General features: G+C 40.3%; 1 protein-coding gene across 4 annotated transcripts in view; it reads left to right on the top strand.

Annotated features, from left to right (window-relative positions):
• The window catches only part of acap2b (ArfGAP with coiled-coil, ankyrin repeat and PH domains 2b), a 50449-nt gene that overhangs the window by 9699 nt on the left and 21130 nt on the right, over positions 1-19620 (top strand). For all 4 annotated transcript variants that reach the window (XM_069153451.1, XM_069153454.1, XM_069153452.1 and 1 more), the window contains exons 2-8: positions 2545-2602; positions 6696-6815; positions 8021-8074; positions 10294-10352; positions 12200-12383; positions 15882-15926; positions 16008-16103. In XM_069153451.1, the coding sequence (XP_069009552.1) occupies positions 2545-2602; positions 6696-6815; positions 8021-8074; positions 10294-10352; positions 12200-12383; positions 15882-15926; positions 16008-16103 (616 nt within the window). The remainder of the gene's footprint in view (positions 1-2544; positions 2603-6695; positions 6816-8020; positions 8075-10293; positions 10353-12199; positions 12384-15881; positions 15927-16007; positions 16104-19620) is intronic.

The raw sequence follows: 19620 nt of genomic DNA on the forward strand, positions 1-19620 counted from the left end.
TTTCGATAATAGGAGGAAACGGTCCTGTTCTTGTGGTTGTATAGAAAGTCACGGAATGATTGGCCAATGAGCGAGTTAGATCGTTAAGGCAAATGTTTCTCAGTGGGTCAATGTTCCTGTCTTGTTCAGCCGCCCTGCCTTCGATTCAGTCACATTTAACGTTTCATAGGTGAAAGCTGGCCACTTAATGTGTCCTGCTGTTTGCTCCTGAGCAGAGAGGTCAAGTCCCCTCTATCAGGCTTGAATACATCTCTTTAGATGACAAGTAATCAGAGTACTTTTGTTTCATTGACTATGAAATATATTATTGTGTTGTTTTTTGTGTCAGGCTAACATCAATCTAATAATCCAATCCATCTTGGTCTTTTTTTTTTTTTTTTATTGTGTAAGGGAGACCTAATCTAGAACATGTTTCAGCCTTTCTTTCTGGTGATGTTAGTGAGTCAGGGATCAAGGTTTGTACTCACTACATCTTTATCAGCCAAATACTTGGTGTTAAAACAAAAAAATATAAGAATAGGTCAACTCCTCTTTAAGTTAGACGCTCGGGCCGGTCAGCAGAACAGTCTGGATTCTGAGATTCCTCAAAGAAAGTACCTTTGGCTGTAAAAATGGACAAAGACAAATGTGACGTGTAACATGTTCGTTAGCTTTTGACTGGAGTTAATGTCTGTGAGAGGCACAATCTTTATTGCTTTTTACCCTGGCTCTGCCCTCCTCATCTGCTTAAGTCCTCAGTTCATTCCACTTTGTTTGGGTTGCTATCAGAATCTCATAAAAAAATTAAAAAAAGCCCTGCACTGTTGCCAAGCTGAAAGCCTCTTAGACAAGATTCACGGAATAGTGAAGCACAGATGATATTAAAATGATTAAACTGATGTAAGTTCCTGCTACTCAGGATTAGGTTTGAAAATATTAATCAGAGTATACGAGATGAGTAAAGTTCATTTTGTAAGACGCTGGCCAATATTCAGTATGCGTGATAAATCGGTGGTGTAAATTTTGACAAAAATTTCCGTACATGAATCCTCGAACTGTTGTTGAAGAGTCTTGCCAAGCTTAGTCAGCTTTTTGTTTTTCCCTCTCGGCGGCCAGTTGTTGACGGCTGCCAGTGTGGCACCATATGGACGAGCAAACAGCTGCAGGGGGTTTGAAGAATGCTATCCGCTGCTACTGCGGGGTGACACTCTTTATCCCTTTGCTTTAAACTGACACATGGCAATCTCACACTTGCACGTTCTCACTTGGGGAGAAGTTAGTTTCCATTCCAGCATTAAACTAATGTTCTCATCCCCAGTGATTTACACTGAGGGGCATCCAGCTGAAATCGAGATAATGAGTTTTACAAGGCACAAGTACCAAAAGGATGCAGCTGCATTCAAATATGTGAACTGTTCGAGCTTCACTATTGTCCGGAAAATAAACGGGCCTTTCTGATTCTTACTACTGCTAAATGGTTATAGATGTGCAAACATACATTATCTGAAGGCCACAACTGAGCTGCTGGACATAACTGTTGAGACACGACTAACAGCAGGAGAAAAATAATGCTCTGTCACAGATTCAGTATTTAAGATATTAACCTATTGTCCTACCTGTCTTTCACTATTCTAATCTCTCGGTGGTTCTTTTTGCACCTTTTTAAATGTATTTTTCTCTTAAAGACTATGATTTGTGGTTACGTTGTGCAACATGAAGTCAGACTTTATGGGATTATTCAAGTGTAAATTCTTGTCCAGTGTCCAGTCCTCACAAGGGGGTTGAACACAAGCTGTCTGGGTGTTTCGGTGATTATGTTCACCTTAGTTCAAATCCCTGTTCCAGCTGCTTTTCTGCTGATATGTAAAATATAGAAATATCTCCAGTAGTTGCGGTGGCACTCGTTTTAGATATTGTATTTAATTCTTTTAAATATACACAAGTCCAGGATTTACTATACAAACATTATTAGAACATTTTTAATCAGCCAATTATCTACCTTTCTTACACTGAAGTAAAGCCACAGTGATGTGTTAAAATCCGTAGATTTACATTAAAAGGAGCAGAGATTAATTTGCGGAGCCTGAGCTGGGATGATGGATTTGAGTTTCTCCTCAACCTGCTGTGGTATTCTGAAGCTCGCAGGCTGCAGATCCTGTGGAGAACCAAGCTGTGCCTCGTCACGTTTTAAAGGGCAGCGTGCCAGACCTGATTTCAGCCCTGCAGCATGACCCAAAATGGCAGCTCTCAGTTTGGCTGCCTCTAATGGTGTGTGTGCGTCTGCATGTGCTGGTGTCAGTACGCTACAAGTATGTCACATCATGCGCTACAGTTGTAGTTTCCGGGGGCTGTAATTGTGGAATATAGGGTATTGAATTGTTCCAAGTAGATTGACGTACCTCGTGTGTTTAAAAATGGATGCGTAGATGTATAAATAAAATGCAAATATTTGACAAAACATTGTAGAGCATCATGTGGTAAATAATAAAGATGTCAGGCTGCCATTGAACTTGATGGCCTTGAGTCGTGCACGATGTTAAACCTTTGTGTTTTCTTTCCTTACAGAGCCACCATAGAGGAAGTGGAGGGGGATGTGTGCGAGTTGGAATCCAAGCTCGACAAAGTGAGTACCACCCATGAAAAACATTTGCTTAATTGTTCATTTGCTCCACTGTGCGAACTGGCAGCTACAAAGGCCATCCTGTAAGTGGAAAGGTGCAGTCTTGTCTCTGGCCTTGTTCTAAGTACATTCCCTTGAAGATTGCTTTTTTGAATGAGACTTAATAAAGACATTGTATCTGAAATATATATATATATATGTTGTTATATGTATATATGGTGTTAATGTCTTTCAAAAGTATATGAACTGACACACCCATTAAATTGCACTGTGTGCTGTGATTGCACAATTTAGTTGTATAACTGCCCAAAATGATGACTGTGTGTTTCAGATGTAGCAGGAGTTTGTGCAGATCTGTTCATTGCTGACACAGAAGGAAGTAAACACCCACTGTCAGCCAAATGATGGCTCACCTGTGTCTGATGAATTTACTGTAGGAGCCTTTTTGCCAAGAAGCCTGTATTTCCTAAATGTGAAAAAAAGATGTGAAAAACTGTGTCTGTTGTGGCCATGAGCACTGAGTGGAAAAACAAATGGGTGCCATAATACCCCATATGGTTTGTGTTTTTTGGGCCAAACTATGGTGGAAAAAAGGGATGGAGATTTGGGTTGCGGTTGGTGTTAAATCAGAAACAGATTCTGGTCTTTGTATGAGAGCTAGGTGATCTCACCTAACATAAGTCTTGCAGTCAGTTGTCACATTTACCTCGATAACGATGTATTAAAGGTCTCATACTGTATAAATTCAGATTTTCATTTCTTTTGTTATTTTAAGCAGGTCTAAGTGCTATATTATATTGAGTGTCAAAACGCTCAACCCACTGAGAAACACACACAGCTTGTACTCAGAAACCATGTAGTTTGGACTTCTGCAAGTTTGTGAGGTCACAAAGTCGCGCTCATGTCATATGCCCGCCCTCAGCACGGCACTGTCCAACCTTTGTGTGGAAGAAAAACGCCAAACGGTCATTCTGTTGTGCAGCTATCAAGCTACAAGACCAAAGACAGCCTGTGGTTGGCCTGGAGACGTGTCACTTTGAAAAGAGTGACACACTCCTCAGTCAATCTCTTCAGCCAATCAGAAAAGAGGTTATTGACATCAATGTGCCTTAAGGACACAGACACAAAACCGCCTGCTTAAGAGAGGAGAGGATCATTTTATGTGATTAACACCTTAACAATATCTTCTCATGAATACCAAGACTGTAACTAAAACACAGAAAAAGTGTGAAATGTGGGGGGCTCTAAAAGATGACTTTCCAGATTGAGTTGTGCACTTACTTTGTATCTTACAGTACGCTGAAGATGAGGAACTTTTGTCCTCTCTCTATCATAGTTTAACATCTGCAGCGTGATTTGCTGACTGTTAAGCACTTGTCCCGAGTGGCTTCTTTTTGTTCTGCTTCACTTCAGTAAGTAACTGCAAACTTTCACATGGGAACCAATGTTTTTAATGGTAATAAATTCTGGCCTTTTGCTCCCTGTGGATGGTTCAGATTACATTCTCACTCCAGATGAACTGCATTTCAGTTTGTTTCATTTTCTCTGTTCAAATGAACCAGTGCAATAAACCAACCTTATTGTGTTCAGAATCCGAATCAGCTTTATTGGCCAGGTATGTTTACACATACAAGGAATTTGACTCTGGTTGTAGCTTCTCTCTCAGGGTGCAAAAAACAAAACAGACAGACATAAATACAACAAATAGACATATATACAGCTAAGAAACAAATATATACATATATACACCGAAACAATGGTGCAATTGCACCTCGTGCAGATGGTGCTGATGCGGTTGGGTGTTGTGCAAAACGTCCAGTGATGTTGAAGATGATGTGTGTTGAGCAGATTGACGGCCTGCGGGTAGAAACTGTTCTTGTGTCTGGTGATCTTGGTGCACATTGCTCTGTAGCGCCTCCCAGAGGGGAGGAGCTGGAACAGAGGGTGACCAGGGTGGGATGGATCTGCAGAGATGCTACTGACCCGTTTCCTGACTCTAGATGTGTGTAAGTTGGGGGGAGGGAGGGGGGGCTGATTGTCCAGGTGCTGGATGTGATGTTTCCCAGCCTCACCTGCTGCGTCCTCACAGTCAGGAAGTTTGTGATCCACTGACAGGTGGAAGCTGGCACGGTGAGCTGGGTGAGCTTGGCATGGAGGGTGTCCGGGATGATGGTGTTGTACGCCGAGCTGAAGTCCACAACCTGACAGTATTGGTAATTGGTAGTTAGACCCTGTCCCAATAGCGAACCAGTCCCTCCTCCCAGTTGATCCCTGCAGAGTTTAAAGTATGTTCACAAGTTGAGAGCGAGGCCTCGAGCTTGGAAGAAGCCACTTCATTGTTCCTGGACTTACAGTCTTACAGAGTCCCACCCTCCTCCTCACCCAGCCTAGTTTCCCCTCTTGCTGTGGAGAGGAAGGATCTGCCAGGGAGTGGGTGTGTTCGTGTCTATAGCTCCGATAGTGTGTGCATGTGTACGTGTTGAACTGGGTGGAGTCGTGTCTACAGAGACCAGAGTTCAACATTTTTGTGCAGCTTTGTACCTGCCTGACCAGGAAACACCAAACCACATTGAATCAAAAGTAAACAATATTAAATCTGCTCCTATAAAGGCTCACAAGATGGTGTGTAAACAGATTAAAACCATAACAGTGGATATGTGGTGGCTTCAAAGAGCAAGGTGTAGGATTTAGTGGCATCTAGTGGTAAGATTAAAGATTGCAACCGATTGCCTTCGCTTCACCTTCCCCCTTTGAAGCAAAAAAGAGAATCAACAGCGACTGCGTAAACATGAGAAATAACCCTATCTAGATCCGTGTTTGGTTTGTCCCTTCTGGGCTGCTGTAGAAACATGGCAGTGCAACATGGCGGACTCTGTGGAAGAGGACCCGCTCCCTATGTAGATGGGAAGGGCTCATTTTAAGGTAATGAAAACATAATGGGTTTTGGTTTCAGTTGATTTTACACTAATGAAAATACATAATTATGAATATTATATTCCATTTCTGTCAATATCTCTCCATAAATACTACACACTGAAGACATGATTTAACTTTCATTTTCTTAAGCAAATCAAATAGAGAAATGAAAAAGCCAAATGTCTACCTGAAAGAGTTCAAAACTACATTTTATAAGAAATAATGTACTCAATAGAGAAGCAAACAAAAAAAAAAAACAACATTCAATGAAATGAAAATAAGTTGTGGTTGTACTAAATAGCAAACTAAATATATTTGTATCTAACAGGGGAAGTTATTTTCATTTATTTTCATTTCAGGTCGTATTCAAAATGAATGAATGAAGTTTGAATTCCTGTTTCGTTAATCTAAACCAAACGGTTATAAAATGTCATTGTTTTAAAAACCAAATAAATATAACATGCCAACAACAGATTGTGATAAGAAGAGTGTCACGTGCAAAAAACAAAAGGAAATATTTTATTCAAATGCAAAGGAAATACAGAGCCTGGTGGTGAGAAATGTGTATATATGCACTGTTCACTCTGTTCTGTAAGACCTCATACTGTGTGTAATAGTTCCTTACCTGCCCAAAGACAAACACTTTTTAAAGTTACTATTTTGATTTCTTGTCTTTTAAACTGTTTGATTGACTTCTGATCACGTACTAATCAGTGAAGGGAGTCACGCAGAATTTGCACATTTGGTGTGGTTGTTGAACTAGATGCAGATTCAGGCTGTGTCGTCTACTGTGTGGGAGTGGATGGGGAACGCTGAGGATTTGTTTTGCGAGTTTACGTAATCTGGAATTATCTTTTCCCCCAGTGAGTCAGATAAGAAAGAAGTGCCTGTTGTTAATTAGCAAGAATCTGAGTAAGCACGAAGGATCCTGTATTTTAGTGTGATTTCTTTTCTCTTCAGCTCCAGGTTTCACCAAATTTAGGATTCCTGAATCTATTTTTAGCAGCAGACCTCAAACAGTTTTTAATAAGAGCAATGCCCTGAAGAAATGACTGGCACTTTTACTAGTTTCTATTCACCCAGGTGTTATTTTCTATTGAAGTATTACTTTTCTATTAACGCATTTCTTCTTTTCTCTCTTGAAACATTGACGCCTGCCTGGTTCTCTGTCCTTCTCTAGCTGGTGAAGTTGTGTATCGGGATGATTGATGCTGGAAAAGCCTACAACGCAGCCAACAAGCAGTTTGTTAGCGGGATCCGCGAGCTTGCCCAGCAGTCCACCAGAGATGAGGTCATCGAGGTAAACTAAAAATAATCTTGCTTGATCTGAACCGTAGGAAGTCTTTACTCTTACTCGTTACTCTTTTAAATTACTTGGTAAACATTGTACATTTGTAAAATAAAGAAACATAAGAGTTTGAATCTTTACAGTGTAAAATTGTGACTGACTTCTTAGTTGTTCCCTAATCTGAAGAAACCTGTACTTCCTCTGTTTGCACACATTGCCTTGTTTTCTGTATTGAGTGTTTTCATGCTTGATGACATTACCAGTTTAAAATAACGAACGTTACTGAAAGCTCATGCTGTCCACTGGGTCTTGCAGGGGTCAGATGTTATGTTTTGTTTTCTCTTCAGAGTTTTGCATGGCGAGGCAATCAAAGCACTTCCTCTGTGCCTTTGTGTAGTTTGTTCACTGCCTTTCCATTAGGTTTGAACTTCAGCTCCTGCACGTATTTGGGGACTCACTAAACCAAAACAATTCTTTCTCAAAGTGCTATTGGTTCTCCAAATAGATGAGGGTTTGCTTTGATTCATACCTGAGCTGTTTGTATCTGTGGTGTGGCATGCAACAGAAATGTGCATTTCATCTCCTTTGTGCAACCATGTTTTAATACAGAGCTGGTTATTATTGTTCACCCTCTGCTATTCTGTGTTTTAAGGTCTTTGCGCACCGGGTGTGACGAATAAATGACATAAAAATGTGAAATAGTTTCTAGCAAGTATTTCGCACTAAAACTATTCATACCGGCAGTGAGGTGGATTTGTGACAGTTAAAAAAAAAAAAAAAAAAAAAAAGTTTCAATTGATTCGCACCAGCTCATTCTTCAGAAAATGTGATGAATTCTAATGAGCAAACATTTTTTTAACATCAGCGCGACTGCTATTAAAGTATTAATATATACCACTGTAGGACGTGTAAGTCAAGTACAGCATCTGAATAAATATTCTCCACGGTGGAAACTCAGGATGTCACAATACCTGAAATATATAAGGTGATTGGTTGATGCCTTTATTTGTGGTGCAAATAAATGTCGCTTTATATCGCTTCACATAACCAAAACAACACTTGAAACAAATATATTGCCGTGTGAAGGTTTTGCTCGAAAAAACGGTCCCGGTGTGTAAAGGCCTTCGTTCTCATATTCGTACTTTTCACCGTTAAGTGTACATGGACACATTCTCTCGTTGCTCGCCTTCACTGCTGTCCTCCTTTTCTCTCCACAGTCAAGTCTCACTAAGTTTGCCGAGAGCCTGCAGGAGATGATCAACTATCACACGGTACGCTGTCACTGCCATGTGAAACCGGATGCACTGTCATTATTTTTTTTTTTTTTTCCCCCCCTGACAGCCGGGTGATGATAAAACCCAGACGGGCTGATGGTCTGCAACAGCTCTTTAACCGTCAGAGTTTATATTTACTGCTGGGAAAAACAGCAACCCACTACGAGACGGAGAGGAAGGGCCACTGGTTTGAGAAAGAGAGAGGCAGAAAATGTGCAAGGAGCACTTTTTCAAAGGCTTAGCCTGGAAATGACCCTTTGTGGTGGAACATGAAAAAAGCGGCTATAATAAGCAGCTTCCAGGTGGGATTTCATATTACTGTAAAAAAAAAAAAAAAGTGAAGCAGGATGTTGCTGAAGACGGCGTGACTTTGCAGAAAACACTGCCCTCCATAAAAAGTGGTTAAAAGAAAGCTCTTTGGGTCAGCTGCAAAAACATCCATCTAACCATTTATCATAGCCATGATTTAATGTCACCAAAAGCTTTGGAATTTCTTGTCACATAAAAAAACAAAACAGCGTTACTTCTTCCACCATAAAAAGTCCACGGTATAGAGAGAAGAGTTTCCTGTCTCATAAAATCTGTTCGCTGCGTCTCATGTTGTGGACTGTTGGAATCTAGCTGTTGGAATAAATCATACATTACTGAGGGAGGCATGGTTATAGGTTTTTACGATGTGGTTGTCATCCCTGAGATGGATGAAACACAAGAACATTCACAGCCTCATTCAGAGTAATATTATAGGTATTCTGTTGGCGTATGGTATTCTAATGCACTCCATTTCAAACCACTACATCATGGATGACAAATAAACACGATGCCTTCTTCCATGTTATCGGACTCTTCAAGGAGCTGAGCAGGACAGATTAGATAAAGTCGCTGTATCTCCAGTGTCCGCTTGTTCGACTCCTCAGTCTATAGTCGGCATTAAACTGACATTTGAAAATGGAGTCACAACTTTCCTCTGTCCTCTAATTAGGACTGTCTCGGTCGCAGCGAGGAGGAACAGGATGAGCTGGAGGCTTTTTTTTTCTTTTTTTTTTTTTTTTCCCTACACTGAATGTTCTTCTCCTGATCACCCTTGTCAAGTCTTGTCTCTATTAGTTCTCCACAACACATCCAGAGAGGTTTTACAGCCAGCATTAAGGTCCTGTTGTTAGTTTAACTCGACTCACTGTTAGAATAAACAGCGGTAGCCGGATTTACTGGCACTGCAACTTATAAACCACACAATTAATTGATGAAAACAAAAAACAAAAGTCAGGAAATTATTCTGTAATTAAAGTAATAATTAGGTACAGCCAGAATTTTATTCATATTTTTCTCATGAACTAAATGGTTTGAAACTTTATTGTTTATGTAGTTGTTAGGGCAGAAGGCAGCTATACATTTAGCCATAACAGGATGAAAGGGAAAACAACACATGAAATATATTTCAATGTGAAGTTTTGATCAGTTTTGTTCTGGTTTGGTTGAATTAGCTTCTTTGGACAGTCTTCTTTCTGCCTGTATTGTCTCCTAACGAGTATCCCATAAGAGCTGCAGGGTGGGCAGAAGATAATGAGTCTTACTTCCCCAAGTCCTCTCATTAGCTCCATAGACAAGGCCCCCTAAAAGCCTCCAGGGACAACAGCACAGGCCTGCGACTGTTACTCATCAGTTGAGACTGTGGCCACGTCAGCTGACTGTCAGATAGGTTTCTGCCACTCAGCGATCTTTCAGCACATGATCCCTCAAACACAGAGCTCAATCTGTTTGTCACTGGTCGCCTCTCCCGGCAACACTGCTCATATTGTCTTGTCCGACTGCAAAATTGGAATTGAAAGACTATTTAAAGCGTCTTTTTGCCCAGTGGCTCATTCTTGAGGAAGCATGCAGGTTAACGAGGGTATGACTCACAAGCAAGAGTAAGCAAATTGCGTCATTTCTCGTGTTTATGTCTTTATGAGGGGAGTTTACAAAGTCAGCGTGTTTGTGTAAATTTAGCAGCTTAATTGCAGCCTGTGATGTTAACAAAAATCCTCCTAAACAGAGGGACTGAATGCTGACTTGCAAATCATGCTATGGCCTAGAAAAATAATTGTTATTATCATCTTTTTTATGCTTTCTTACAGAAGTTCCTGAACGTGTTTAATGCTTGAATTAACTAGAGAGAAGCCTTTTTTTTTTTTCCAAGTGTGAAGAAGGAATCACTCACTATTTCTCTTTCTTCACAGATATTATTCGATCAGGCCCAGAGATCAATCAAGATCCAGCTTCAAACATTTATCAAAGAGTGAGTATTGATTGACAAAAGATGAATAAAACTAGTTGTTTCTCTGAGCACCCTTGGCTTTGATGACTTGTATGACATCATATCGAAAGCAGACACACTGAACATATGTGAACATAATATGCCTGCATTTAAGCAATAAATGAGGAATAGAGAAAAATACTCTTTAAATTATAGATGTACATTAGCAGCTGCGGTGATAATGCAAAATTGTGTAGGATCATATTTTTTATTTAAAAAAGAGACCTCCTATCTCAGTGTTTCCAGCCTCCTAATACAGCTCAGAAATTCAGACTGTTTGTATAATTACAGGAAGTAGTGGCAGCTCTGGTTTATTTCATTATAAGGATTAGCAGGTTTTGCCCCAGGCACACCAGGGCTGAACACCCACATTCGCAACATCCATACTTCTCAGAGCTGGCTGCGAAATATGCTCCCTCACATGCTCCCTGGCTAAAACCACCAAAGAACGAATGTGGGGCGGACAGTTTGAGGACATGAGTGTCAGGTCAAGTAGTTTCAGCTAAGACCTTTGTTTGTTTTAACATTCTTGGATTTCCAGGAGAGCAGGACTTATGAGCTCACCTTTGACCTTTGTCTGTTCCTGTTGCCTGACCATGCTTATATTCCTTCATATTCACCAATCATTTTATTTCCTTTAACGACTCACCTTTCCCCTTACAAGACTATTAAAAACAAAGGGAAATGTCTTACGTGGCCATGGTACCAGACTTTGTGAAAACCCATGAAAGTTTATCCTCAAATTAAGTAAGAATCACACAGCAGATTTGTATTTGTTTCATTTGCATATGTGAGTTCAAGATTATAGTCTGAAATTGTGACACCAGCACAAATGACTCCTGAGTTCTGGCTCTTATTACCAAAGAGCAGTGTATTAAACATCAAGAGCACAACTCGGGTAATAACGTGAGTAGAAATTGTAGAACTGGTCAAGATTATTATCATCAGCGAAGAGACTTTTATTGAACAAACTAATGTATAAAAAATGAATAAGTATCTTGAGTTTTGTTGATAGCTGATTTTTTTTTTATGCTTCTGCACCCGTTACAGCCATTGCAGGAGGCAAGATATTTTCTAGTTGCATGTCCATCTGTTACCTTTTCGTGAAAGTGGTACCTCAAGTATATCATGAGGGAATTTCTTCAAATTTTTCACAAACATTCACTGGGCCTCGAGGACGAACTGATTCGATTTTAATTGTCAAAGTTCTCTGTGACCTCACAAAACACTTCTGTGGCCATAAGTCAACATGACAAAGTTTCACACAAATGTCTAACAGGATAAAATGAAGTGCCTACATTTTATATCGTAAAGGTCAAAGATACATTTTTACTGTGACAATGTTCTGCCAAAACACTTTTCTGGCCATTATTCAGCACCATAACTCAGGAAAGAGAAGGAGACCGTATTTCACATTAATGTTGAATAATGCATTGGTAACACTAATCTTGGGCGTCCACCTTGAAACTAGCTGATTGTATATATCTTCTGTGTTAAAGATGTGTGTGAACCATCCATATTTTAAAATTTGTAGCTTCTTTGTCGCAACATCTGTATTTGAAATATTGTCTAGTGTCAGCTTTATTGGCCAAACATGTGAATACATCTAAGGACTGCTTTAAAGTTTCCACTACTTAGATTATAGTAGTCTGTACAGACATGGATGTAAACTGCAACTTGACTGCTTGGTGGAGGCAAACAACCGCGAGGTGTTAATTCTTTTTAGAAACTTAATTCCTCACTCCCACATAATTAAAAATGCGTATATAATAAAACCTGAAGTTATTGTGTTTCGACTGATAAACCTCTTTTCCTCTCCTGCTGCGAAGTGACCTGCGCAAGTTCAAAGAAGCCAAGAAGCAATTTGACAAAGTGAGCGAGGAAAAGGAGGCGGCTTTGATCAAGAACGCTCAGGCTCCCCGCAACAAGCAGCATGAGGTGGAGGAGGCCACCAACATCCTCACCGCCACGCGCAAGTGCTTCCGACACATCGTCCTCGACTATGTCTTACAGGTGCAGTGGACTCGCTGTAGGATGTGATTTATAGTGTTCTATTAAATGACAAGTAATTAACGAAAATCCGCATCACAAGAGAAGTCAGTTTGTCTTGTTTCACAGAATCAATGGCCTAATTAGTCATTTCAAGCAGCAGTAGCAGGTCAGTGTATTGTATACTTAGAGAAATGATCCCTTCTATTACAGAAATATTTAAGTCCAAATCTTGCAGAAACATCAAACAGGATGTCGTGTTCTTGATTGTGATGCAGTTTTCAGGGAGACTATACAAGAATAGATTGCTGACATGCAGTTTATAACACAGAAGCTTAGAAAAAGCTGAGCTGCACACTGTCATGTATGGAATTTCTCCAGCCGTCGTGGATTTAGATGTGGAACTTGTAACGCTGAGTCAGGTTAAAAATGACAAGAACACTGAGAGGAATGAACCACAGCTGTGTTTGATTGTGTTCCACCCGAAGTGAAAGGCTGAGGCTCATTCACCTGCCTCCTTCCAGCGGTTCACATCAGAGTGGATTTAACTCAACAACACAGCAGCAGTGCCTTCAACAGGACACAGGCTGTCACAGTTGTTTTAGTTTCAGCTGTCACAGGACCAGCAATAAAAGAAGGCAGCAGCCATTTTTTATTTTTGCTTGAAAAATTAACAATGACGTCACAGTACAGTGTGGCATAATATGCACTCCCGTAGATGGATTAACAAACCAATAAATTACACTGATTTTACATCAGTTGGTGCAACACATGAATGTTTAAATGGATAAGATGCTGCTGTCTCCTCATGTTTATTAATTTCACATTCAGACTCGCATCAGCCTCTACACTGAAGTAAAATTAATACATAAAATGTAACGGTAATCATGCATTATGCAGTACTCTTGGCGTCATGTTTGATGATGTACTGTGGAAGAAACATTATTCATATTTTTAGGTGTGTACATATATTAATATATATATATCACTGAAAGAATAATCTCAGGTCTAACAGTGCTCAAAAAAAGCTGCTTCATTGTGTGCAACATTACAGGACAAATACGTTTGAATTTTAATGTTTCATTAATTGGCTATTAACGGACATTTGCTTGCTAAACAGCTGGTTTTTTTTTAAGAGGCGGAATCATCCATTTTGTGCAAATGTTTTCCTCGTTCTTAAGTTTGTTCATGTGTTTATATCCTTTTATTTTTTTTTAAAGCTACAAACATGTCTTATACTCTGATCTTTCTCAGTGAACAGTGCTCATGTATCATTGAATACATCAGCTGTGTCCCTGGTCTCTTCTCAGCCATCGCAGCTCTGATGAATGCTTTGTGGTTTCTGATAAGGCAGCTGCCAGCCCTGTTATTGAAACTGCCTCCTAAAGAACAGACAATGCTGTATGAGTTCGCCCCAAAATTAGATGGTGAATAGAAACCCAAAAGCGGGTTTTAATATAGGTTTGGCACTTCTCCAGTGGCCTACTGCACAATCCCTCCCTCATAAAATGAAGCCTGGCTGTGAGACATTAGAGTTTTTATCTTGCCTCTTAGTATGCTTATAGGAAATCTATGATCTAACAGCAAGCTCAGCTGATTTAGATGGGTCTCATTGAAAGTTTCACAATTGTATAGTGCTGTCAGCACTTTACAGATGTAGCTAACTTCTGCAGCTTTGCTTGCAGGAAACATTTCACAGATTTTGGCTTTATTTTTCGTTCTTTCTAGTTGTTTTTGAGGCATTTTTGCTTAATTATACAGTGCACAGCTTACAGTGACATGCAAGATGGTAAAGGGAGAGGGAAATATATGAGAGGTTCACAATTTAAGAATACCATACTCTTACCATTATGTGCCACGTAGAGCTCGATCATAAAATTTTCAACTTCAGGGTTGGCTTGATTTACTATCGATGAAGTGTAGAAGAAAAAAACCCACGATGCATCTATGTAGTAAAATGGAAAATATCTGATGCAGTAAAATATGATACAGCCCTCTGACTTCACCCTGGCCGATATGTGATCACCCCTGACATAGAAGCCAATGCCTTAAATTTTAATATACACAACAGAAAAGCAGAAGCACCAGAGGTAAGTGGGAGTCTATAATTGGAGTTTTATAGGGTAAAATGTAAGCCTAACTTCTGCTTAAACTGTGTCTGTACAGTCCCCACACATGTGGAATTCCCACAACTTACCAAACAATTACCAACTAATTGCTTGCTTGCTCAAGGCTTTTGTGTTGACACTGTACTCCACACTGCCAGTTAAATAACCCTCATTGAGAGGTGCTGCTCCAGTCAAAACTGCTAATTGAGTGTAATCAAGAAAAGGAGGGGGCTTGTAAAAGATGTGATGCATCAGCGGCTGCGGCTTTGAAATGGAAAAATGCACTTCCTACCAAGGGTGGGAGTTAACATCTGTGTATATACACCAACTGTGGTTAGTGTTGCTAAAAAAAAAAATAGCTTGACAACCTGTAGCCATGAAATTATCGCTGGCCACAATAGGGATTTAAACTTCAGTGTATCAACGTGCCCTGAACCTGCTTAAAAGACCACAAAATAGGACCTACTGAACCCAGGTTAATCCATAACCATGAAGCAGAGTGTTGAAATGAATTCAGATGCTGCCCTGACTTCCTGAGTAGCCAGATGCATCACCACATCCAGACAGCAACTCGGCTGTCACACAACAGCTATTGATTCCTGTCAGTAAAATGAAGCTGGCGAGTATCTGTACCCATAATGCTGCTGTAGCGAAAAAATTTCCCCTTGTGGGATTAATAAAGTAACTAACTAACTATCTATCTATCTATCTATCTATCTATCTATCTATCTGTCTGTCTGTCTGTCTGTCTGTCTGTCTGTCTGTCTGTCTGTCTGTCTGTCTGTCTGTCTATCTGTCTGTCTGTCACGACTCTGCTGCATTTACCCCAGATAACCTCCAGATGAGCCACACAGACGTAGCTCATTTGGCCAAGAGGCAGAGTCTGACACACACACACACACACACACACACACACACACACACACACACACACACACACACACACACACATACATAAATACAAATAAACACACACAAACACACAAAGAGACAGGAGGTTACAGTGCAGCAGGGTAGTTGAGGATTATAGGTGAGACAAGCCTCAACCACACTCAAAGGAGTTAACATGAGGCACGCGGCTCCCCCTGGTGGTCGTACAATGAACCACTGTCTACTAATGTTCAAGCAGATGGTGTGATTTCTTTTTTTTTTTTTCCAGCTTTAGTATAACTCATTTCACGCTTGTCAGCTTTCCTGGATTTGTCCTTTTACTTAAGGAATTATTTTCTGTTTCATCTCCAGTATCTCATCTCATTTGCCCTTTCTTTCTTTCAAAATATTTTTTGTTGTTTTCTTTTCTTCTCCAAGTTTTCTTTTTTTTCCTCTCAGATTTGACATTGTCCTCATAGATTTTGGTTTCTGTTTTTTGTTGCTACTTGTCTCATATACGTGTTTTTGTTTTTGTTAATTCCAGATAAATGTGCTGCAGTCCAAGAGAAGATCAGAAATCCTGAAATCAGTAAGCACAAGTCTCCTTCACATCACATGACCTATATGTCGTTCCTGTTGGTTGCTCAAACAATCGCCGTCTTCTTTACAGATGCTGTCCTTCATGTACGCCCATCTGACCTTCTTCCACCAAGGTTACGACCTCTTCAGTGAATTGCAACCTCTCATGAAACAACTGGGAGGACAGGTACGGGCTACGTTATACACACACGTGGAGGTGCAGACACAAACACTCACATGGACTTACGGTATCCTTTACAACCATACTGTGTTTGGTTGTAAAGTTTGAACGGTATTAGAAGTGTTGGGTCTGTATGGAAATTTATGCTCTCACAGAACTCTCAGACTCTGGTGCACACAAACAAACACACAAAACTGACTGACAAAAACAAGCAGATAAATTCAAACATGGAAATTAGCAGTCACGATTTTATGAAAATGTAATGCAGACATCACTTCTGAAACTATTCAGTAAGGTTGTGTTGATGTGAGAATGCTGTGTTATTACATTATCCGGAAATGAAGCACATTACCAGGTTTTATCACGTTTTAACTATTCATACAAACTTTTATTAGTCGTTCAGGTTGTAATAAAGTATGCAACTGCTTTGAGTTGTTCTCAGAAGGTGTTGAACTCACTGTTTTGTTATTGGTAAAACTTTGGCGTTTTGCTCCCTGTTTACCTTCCCTCTTATAATTTTTAATTAAATATTTCTCATGAAAATGAACACTGCATTGGTCACTGATAAAACTGGCAGTGTTATTAGAAAGTAAAATAAACTCATGAAACATAAACACATAATGCTATTTTCAGAAGAGGAGCGGAACAACTGTTTGCTCAGTTTACTTTACAGTACGCCACCATGAGTAAACACTTTTTATTACGTAAGCAAGAACAGTATTGTTTGATTATCTAAAGACCATTCTTGTTGTGAGTGACTTTCAGGTGACGAGTCTAACATATAACTTCTGGGTCTCTTTAGTTTGTAAACTGGTGTAATTAGCAGTGCTACTGGGCTTGTGCCTGTTGTGGCGATTATCTACAATCAATGATTGAACACCAGTTGTGTTTTGTTCCCCATTGATATCACAGAACAGTGTTGATGATCACTGTTGACCAGCACAAGTGACGCCGCTCCCTTTTCCTTCTGACTAGTGCTCTGTGAGATCTGACAAAATCTTGTATCTCCACTTGACATATGTCTGCTCACTGAGGCTGTGTTGTTAGCTGTGTGTGTCTGGGTGTGTGTGTGTACTGCTATCTTTTTGTCAACTGAGTTTTCAGCTGTGTGTGTATCTGTGTGCATCTTCTGATAAACAGAGCCTTCCCTTTGAGCCAGAACACAGACCGAATGTGACTTTAAGATGATTATCTGTTACAGTCAGCAGGAATGAGGAAGAAAACAGTTCGAGGGCCGGAAAAGGGTTTTCCCACAGTCAGACTCACAGTCAGCTGAGTGGACACAGCAAAGAAACCTAAGAGGGATGCTCAAGGTTGTGGAGTATAAACTGTTGAACAGCCGAATGAAAGGATGATGTTTCTCAGAAGTGCGAGCAACACCAAGGAAGACAGGAAAGTAGCCACTGAGTGAGGAGTTGAGGAGCAGCAGAGCAGTCCTCTAAACTGGATTGGAAAGAAGAGTGTGGTTTCTAACCCTCAAGCTCTGACGTTGGAAACATCTGACGTTGGTGATATCTAGACATTGACAGCAAGAAAGAAAAAGGGAAAGCCTGGACCCTCTTTGAAAAGCAGATTTTAGAAAGGGATAAGAGGCAGAATGTAATCTTCTTAAAGGAAAAGTGACAGAGACAGAATGGAAAGGACTGTGAGTCTGTGGCTGCACCACTCAAAATCCTGAAGGAAAGAAAATCAAGGATTGTGTGAGTGGGGGGGGAAACAGTCTGTTTGAGAAACCAGACCCTGAAGAGAGAGGGAAAAAGAGACAGAGGGTTGGTTTCAAACCGATGAACAACTGGAGTATAACTGTGCTGTGGATTACAAGCCTGTCGAACTGAATTTGGAGCAGCACAAAACCAAAAGGAGACGGAGATCAAAGGCCGAGCTGTGGGAAGAAGCAACAAGAGGATCGTGCGTTATATCTTTTTCCCTCTCCATCATGAAGCTGAAGAAGGTGGAGAGGCTCTGCAGGGAGGTGTGGAGGAGCTGTCAACAGGTCTGATAATGTCACTTGATGCCTGTAACCAGTGAGAAAGTGATCAAGGGTGGGAATACATGACAATAACAAAATACTTGTACGTGTTGGTCTTTAACTCTTCTAATTTGGGTTTGGTTGATGATAAATGATAAAAAGTGGGCGGTAGATGAGTAACGTTGGTTTGCCACACTGACCTGGAGTAAAAGCAGTGTACAGTATGGAGCATATGAGTGTTAAATGTTCTTGCATGATAATCTCACTTGTGTGGTTGGTTTTGGTTTAAAACAGAAGACAAGAACATTAAAATTCCCCACAGCCACTAGAAACATACATGATGAAAAAGCATGGTGGTCAGAAGAAAGCAGGAAGATGGGTTAGACTCAGCAGATGCAGAAAAACCAAAGACATTTTCCAGTGCTGCTGCTGAATGAGTTACTGAGCTGGTCTGTTGATAGTAGCTCAGGAACTTATACAGAAAGTCGTGGTAGGGCAGTTAAACACGGAAATCCAGGATCAAATGACTTGTTACCATCTCATTAAGATTGCTGATGTTCCATCTTGATTGTGTTTGTTTGACATCTTACAGTCATTTTTGTCAAATGTTGTACTTTCTTTTGCCACGGTTGCTCATGGAAACTGTAAGATTACTTCTGGGATAAAAGCTGACTGTACACCGAGCCACAGGATTGAACACGTGTGTTTAGTGAAGATGTTCATTCAAAGGGATGCGTTGTATCTTTTCCATGAATCATAAAGCTTGTCATTGAGCTGCATTTCACGAGTGATATAAGTAGAGCACAGTGACGCTCTGGCTTGTAAGTGACAAACCGAATGAAAGCAGAATGAAACGTTTGAGGTGTTTGTCTCTGTTGACATCGTCAGTGGGGGCCACGCAGTATAATAGATGAGGTGTTGAAAAGTAAGGCGAGTCACAGTCACAGAATATGTGGAGACCCACACACACAAACCCACACCTGTCTTTTCAGATACAGATAGAAGGAGACAGACAACACGGACTGGACTAGTTGTGCTGCAACAGGGAAAAAGATTTCCTATCTGATGTTATCAGGTTGCCGTTCTCCCGTCCACCCATTTCCTCTCTTAACAAAACAAAAGACCGACCCTGTCAAATTCAGTCTGCTCTGAAACTGTCGGATAGCTGCATGTTCATGTGTTTTATGTGTGTGTGTGTGTGTGTGTGTGTGTGTGTGTGTGTGTGTGTGTTCTCTTTTAAATGAATTATGGGTTTACATGAATTGCAAATCATCTCATTCTGTTTGTATTTACATTTCACACAGCATCCAAACTTTTTTGGAAACGGGGTTGCATTAAGCTAAATTACATTTCCCTTTATGAGGGCAATTTGCAACATGAAACACATGAATATAAAGAGGAGAAACGAGTGAATGGTGGTTCATCTTTGGATCGGTAGTAAAAAATCTTTGTCTGGCAGATAAATCTTAAAGCCTCCAAAGTGCAGTAGGTCTTTATATGCACTTTGCTGATGAAACTTTGAACACTAGTCACCATGTATTCACATGTATTCTC

Source organism: Embiotoca jacksoni, unplaced genomic scaffold (genome assembly GCF_022577435.1).
Source record: "Embiotoca jacksoni isolate LCO1_2020_lvr unplaced genomic scaffold, fEmbJac1.0.p SCAF_19, whole genome shotgun sequence".
In the NCBI taxonomy this organism is placed as follows: domain Eukaryota; kingdom Metazoa; phylum Chordata; class Actinopteri; family Embiotocidae; genus Embiotoca; species Embiotoca jacksoni.